The sequence below is a fragment of the Eptesicus fuscus genome, chromosome 1 (assembly GCF_027574615.1).
Source record: "Eptesicus fuscus isolate TK198812 chromosome 1, DD_ASM_mEF_20220401, whole genome shotgun sequence".
NCBI classification, from domain to species: domain Eukaryota; kingdom Metazoa; phylum Chordata; class Mammalia; order Chiroptera; family Vespertilionidae; genus Eptesicus; species Eptesicus fuscus.
In genome coordinates, this window is record NC_072473.1 from 128617572 (window position 1) to 128623747 (window position 6176).

The 6176-nt window shown below is 42.5% G+C and overlaps 1 protein-coding gene across 1 annotated transcript; it reads left to right on the plus strand.

Annotated features, from left to right (window-relative positions):
• The first annotated feature begins 1357 nt into the window (after window positions 1-1357).
• Window positions 1358-3470, plus strand: GSPT2 (G1 to S phase transition 2). The gene is made up of 2 exons (XM_028134934.2): window positions 1358-1387; window positions 1494-3470. Exon 2 carries the CDS (start codon window positions 1502-1504, stop codon window positions 3398-3400), a length of 1899 nt encoding a protein of 632 aa, XP_027990735.2. The 5' UTR covers window positions 1358-1387; window positions 1494-1501; the 3' UTR covers window positions 3401-3470.
• Window positions 3471-6176: the final 2706 nt, after the last annotated feature.

Consider the following 6176-nt stretch of genomic DNA (forward strand, 5'->3'; position numbering starts at 1 on the left):
CCTGAGGCAAAAAGAATGAAGGGGTTTTGATAGCTAATAGCTTGAGAACAGCACAGAGCTAGTAAGAGGTGGCAGCCCTAGAATAAAACCATCAAGGATCTAAGTGTGTTAGAGATAGGACTATTTTTTACTCTTAAAATATGAAGAACACAATTCTTAAGTTATGAATCAGTTATTAATTTTTATAACATTTTGACCTGTTGGATTTCTTTAATATTCAACTCTTTGATTTTATCTTGTATTAGTACATTGTATTTTCCCTGTTTCTTTTTTCTATTTCAGTCTGGGCTAGACTAAGGTAATTTACAAAGTAGCTCTTCCAGGCTTAGGCTCAAATGTTAAATCTCTTTCTAAGAGTGACATTTTATTGGCTAAAGGGATTTGGCCCATTTCAGAGGTCTCAATCAGTTTAATTAGGCTGATACCCACAGCCCCATGGCATTGCCACTAACTGAAGAAGGTTCCAACATGACACTGATTCTTTCTTATAGCAAACCCATTACCAGCTGTGAGTAGGGTTCCAGGCCCTCAGAAGGAGGCAGGAAAGCCTGTGGAACTACGATGTACTCTGGAGAGGTGCTGGTGAGTGGAGCAGGTACACCCAGATTCTGGTTTGTTAGAAGAATAAAGGGATCTGAGTCTGGAGCTTGTGTATGTAAGGCACCACACAGTATATAGCAGGCCAGCCATTGTCCAGGCACCTGCACAGATGCTGTAGATTGGGCAGCTTCACTGTAGACAAGGTAGAGTGTTTAACATGGAAAGACGTTATAACCCCATCCTTACACCATTGAAGCTATCAGTAAAGCTTATTGGCATATGGGGGCCAACTGAAAAAGGGAAAATCAAAAAGTCCTCTGGGTTTCAAATGAGTGAATGATTCAACGTTGCGTTTCCTAGATTCAGCTACATCTTCACATATATTATGAGTGCCTCCCTAGTCACTAATTTCTTCCTTTGGTTGCTGGGTTTCTAGGTAGTTAACCCACATCCTGCCTCCATTTGTTCAATAGAAATTTTTATTTTTAATTGAATCGTTGAGTAGAAATGTAAATGAGATGTGCCTGTGCAGGTTTATTCATTACATTGTGGTCAAATTGCTCTCCCGGATGGTGTGAGAAAAATAACTACAAATTTTCATTTAAAAAATTATACTTTGGGACTTAGCCCATGACTGAGAATTAAGGAAGCCAGGCGTACGGATGGCAGCGAGGGGTCAATCCGTGCCCGGCGCTGGGTCGCCGGTGGAGGAGTCGGAAGTGGTTGGGGTTTGGGGGAGGAGATCCGCTCACACACAAGAGGAGAGGCTTGAGCCGCCATATCTGCTGCCGCTGCCGCAGCTGCGAATGCAGTGTCAGTACTTCGCTGTCTCCCTGCTGCCGCTAAGGTGCGTGTCGCTACCCCTTGGCCCCGCGCTCTTGCTGCCTTCCCCCTGCCTGCATAGCCCGCTCTTTCTATCCTGCTGACCCCGCTCCCTCCCCGCCACCCATCAGGTCCTCAGATGATGGATACGGTTAGCAGCAGCAGCAGCAGCAGCGACTCAGCGCCCGACTGCTGGGACCAGGTGGACATGGAAGCCGTGGGTTCGGCCCCTAGCGGGGACCTCGCCTCTCCAGCAGCGGTGGCCGAGGCCCAGCATGAGCACCTCAGCTCGGCCTTCAGCCGTCAGCTGAACGTCAACGCCAAACCCTTCGTGCCTAACGTACACGCCGCGGAGTTCGTGCCGTCCTTCCTGCGGGGCCCGGCCCAGCCGCAGACTCCCCCTGCGGACACCACCAGCATTGAGGAAAGCTGCACCGGCGCGGGCATACCTGAAGGTAAAAGGCTGGGACTGGGGGCACCTGTGGAACATGCCAAAGAGGAGCAGATAGTGTTGTGTGAAGGCTCAAATTCAGCCGTTACCATGGAACTTTCTGAACCTGTTATAGAAAATGGAGAGGTGGAGATGGTTCTAGAGGAGTCATGGGAGCACAATAAAGAAATAAGTGAAGCCGAGCCAGGGGGTTGTTCATTGGGAGATGCAGGGCCCCCAGAAGAAAGTGGCCAGGAAATGATGGAGAAAGAGGAAATGAGAAAATCTAAATCTGTGGTCCTACCCTCAGGTGCTCCTAAAAAAGAACACGTAAATGTTGTATTCATTGGGCACGTAGATGCTGGCAAGTCAACCATTGGAGGACAGATAATGTTTTTGACAGGGATGGTTGACAAAAGGACACTTGAGAAATATGAAAGAGAAGCTAAAGAAAAAAACAGAGAAACTTGGTATTTGTCCTGGGCCTTAGATACAAATCAAGAAGAACGAGACAAGGGTAAAACAGTAGAAGTGGGTCGTGCCTATTTTGAAACAGAAAAGAAACATTTCACAATTCTAGATGCCCCTGGCCATAAGAGTTTTGTCCCAAATATGATTGGTGGTGCTTCTCAAGCTGATTTGGCTGTACTGGTCATTTCTGCCAGGAAAGGGGAATTTGAAACTGGCTTTGAAAAAGGTGGACAGACAAGAGAACATGCTATGTTGGCAAAGACAGCAGGTGTAAAGCATTTAGTAGTGCTTATTAATAAGATGGATGATCCCACAGTAAATTGGAGCAGCGAGAGATATGAAGAATGTAAAGAAAAACTGGTGCCCTTTTTGAAAAAAGTTGGCTTCAGTCCCAAAAAGGACATTCACTTTATGCCCTGCTCAGGGCTAACTGGGGCAAATATTAAAGAGCAATCAGATTTCTGTCCCTGGTACACTGGATTACCATTTATTCCGTATTTGGATAACATGCCAAACTTCAACAGATCAATTGATGGACCAATTAGACTGCCAATTGTGGATAAGTACAAGGATATGGGTACTGTGGTCCTGGGCAAGCTGGAATCAGGATCCATTTTTAAAGGCCAGCAGCTTGTGATGATGCCAAACAAGCACAATGTGGAAGTTCTTGGAATACTTTCTGATGATGCTGAAACTGATTATGTAGCCCCAGGTGAAAATCTTAAAATCAGACTGAAGGGAATTGAAGAAGAAGAGATTCTTCCAGGATTCATACTTTGTGACCCTAATAATCTCTGCCATTCTGGACGCACATTTGATGTTCAGATAGTGATTATTGAGCACAAGTCCATCATATGTCCAGGTTATAATGCGGTGCTGCACATTCATACTTGCATTGAGGAAGTTGAGATAACAGCCTTAATCTCCTTGGTAGACAAAAAATCTGGAGAAAAAAGTAAGACACGGCCCCGCTTCGTGAAACAAGATCAAGTGTGCATTGCCCGTTTAAGGACAGCAGGAACTATCTGCCTTGAGACATTCAAAGATTTTCCTCAGATGGGTCGTTTTACTTTAAGAGATGAGGGTAAGACCATTGCAATTGGAAAAGTTCTGAAACTGGTCCCGGAGAAGGACTGAACAGCTTTCTTGATACCCTTGCACAATACTGTGAGAATTGACTACAAAAGTTCATCACCTTCTCTTATTTACTGGCCATTGATAGACTTTTCTCCATGTTTTGCAAAGAAAAATTTCACAGCAAAAATTCATGTTTTGTCATCTTTCTCATGTTGAGATCTCAGTTATGTTTCACTGATGAACTTACCCACAAGTTTCCTCTTCCAATACCATTCTGCTTCCGTGGACAGGATCAGTAATAGCTTTGTAAGTGATGTGGATGTAATTGTGTATAACAATGAAAAATTAATATATTTTTTAATTTTTCATTTTCCATTAGGATATTTAGACAACCCTTGTTCACGCAGACCAGTCAGAGTGTGTCAGTGTGTGTGTATATGTTAAAAAGACAAGTAATATGTGAATAAAATACTTCATTTGAAACTCTTATTGGTATTTTAAATGCTTTTGAATACTTTTAAATTTGTATATAATACTTTGCAATTAGCCTTTTTACTTTCCCAAGTAATTTAATATATTTTATTGAGCTTTTTAAAATTTAAAATCACTATTTTAGATCAGGTATTTACAAACAAGGCACAAGTTTGTATTAAAGGAAAAATTTTAATTTTGAAATTTTTTAATTTTAGGGGTCTTTCTTCCCAGTGAATTTTGTTTTCTGTGCCCAAGTCCAGTCAACAAAGGGTATTCTGCTTCTCCAATTATGATTTGAAAAAGAAAGTCTCAGGCAATCTGTCAGGTCCACTAATGTCAAGCATGGCCAAATTACAAATTTACCTGGGGATTCAGACCATATGTTGACTAGACTCTTATCTGCACTCCATCATCTTAACACAATCCTTGGTTTTGTTCTCCTTGTCACTTGGGATGTGGGATACAACACAATAAAGGGGCATGACTACTGAGATGATAAATGCTTTCAATAGGGCTGCAAGTCATTTACTGAAAATTAAGGGTTAGTGAGGGTTGTGAGCTGGGACACCCTTCTTCAGTGCTTGGGGTTGGTAGCACAGGTGGAAGGTCATTTTGACAGTCAGATCATGACCCACTTTTGGAGTTTGGGATATGGGACTTAGCTCTGAAAAGAAGATGAGGAAAATACCAACTGTGGATTGAAGTGGCTACTTTTATTGCCAGAGGAGTGAACTTACAACCTGCATAACTATCAACAGCTGTAAGAACTTTGTCTTGGTAAGTGGGTAGAGGCCCAATGGAAACACCTGCCCGATGGTGGCCAGAATCAATTCCTCACACACATGGGCTGGTTGAACAGGGGTGGAGGCTGTTGCCCGAATATCCTGGCCCCATGCTCAGGCAAAGGCAGTGTCCCCTTCTCCATTGCCCTTTGTTTTTGTACCCATGTATCTCTAAGTTGTCTAACCTGTCAGAGATAGCCACTGGTCTTGTCAAAGCATCAGTAACACAGATATGCAGGACACCCACATGAGAAATGAGGATTTTCATTTGGTTGTATGTCAGCTAACCTAATCCACAGGGATGTGCCTTACTGTCTTGGACCCAGTCCGTTAATAATTAGAATGTCAGTGGCAAGAGTTTCATCTTTATTTTAGATTTCCTTCTTGCCTCTGTGCTCTGAACTTGGTACAAAATGCAGGCCAATCCAGTGTTTGCTAAAAGTTTTGCCCTGGCAGCCACTCTTTTAAAAGCATATTTCTGATGCTGCTTCAATCTCATTGTTTTGAAATTTTAGTAATTTACCAATGGGATCATTGTGGACATCTGTCACTAATAGGCCAAAGTCACAAAGTGGGACAGAACTCTTTTTCTCTATCCAATTTGGATAATTTCCCATCAAAAACTGGCTCTGAAATGTCTTTCTCATTAGTCAGTTGTATAGCAATTTCTTCACCAGGGTATCTAAACTGTATTAAAAAAACCTTTCAGCCCTAACTGGTTTGGCTCAGTGGATAGAGCATCGGCCTATGGACTGAAGGGTCCCAGGTTCAATTCCTGTCAAGGGCATGTACCTTGGTTGTGGGCACATCCCCAGTATGTGCAGGTGACAGCTGATCGATGTTTCTCTCTCATCGATGTTTCTAACTCTCTATCCCTCTCCCTTTCTTTCTGTAAAAAAAAATCAATAAAATATATTTTTTAAAAACTTTCAGAGAGCAGGACATAAATCTTTGTAAACAGATTTTGGAAACCAAATCTCTTCAGTGAGAAGCACATCATCCATGTGGTTGGAGACACCAAACTCTGGCTCTGTAGGAAAGTAGATATAGACTCAGGGTAACATTTCTAACTTTCTGAATACCTTCCTTTATAGTCCTTAATGTCTTGTGATATTTTCTAAATACTGCAAATTGAGGCCATTCACAAGCACAGTACTAGTTTCCCAAGGACATACAAAGTAGTCTCCCTTGAGAAGTCCCCTTTGCGTCCAATTCATTCCAATTTAACTAAACTATCCTCAGATACTCATCCCCAATTCCTGGCATCCAAGATAATGTAGCATCTCCCCAAGTCTGACTACATGCTGTAAATACATTATAAACTTAATACTTCAGGCTTTTTCAATACAGTAAGTGTTTACCTATTGGCTCTTGGCAACTTTTCTTCCAAGTTTTTTTTAAAATAATTTTTTATTGATTTTTTTAGAGAGAGGAAGAGAGAGGGATAGAGAGCTAGACATCATCGATCAGCTACCTCCTGCATGCCCCCACCAGGGATGAAGCCTGCAAACCTGGCATGTACCCTGACTGGGAATCCAACCAGTAACCTCTTGGTTTCTGGGCTGATGTTCAACCACTGC

Excerpts from the sequence above, each read along its gene's own strand:
- GSPT2 (XM_028134934.2), top strand. The coding sequence starts at position 1,502 with ATGATGGATACGGTTAGCAGCAGCAGCAGCAGCAGCGACTCAGCGCCC.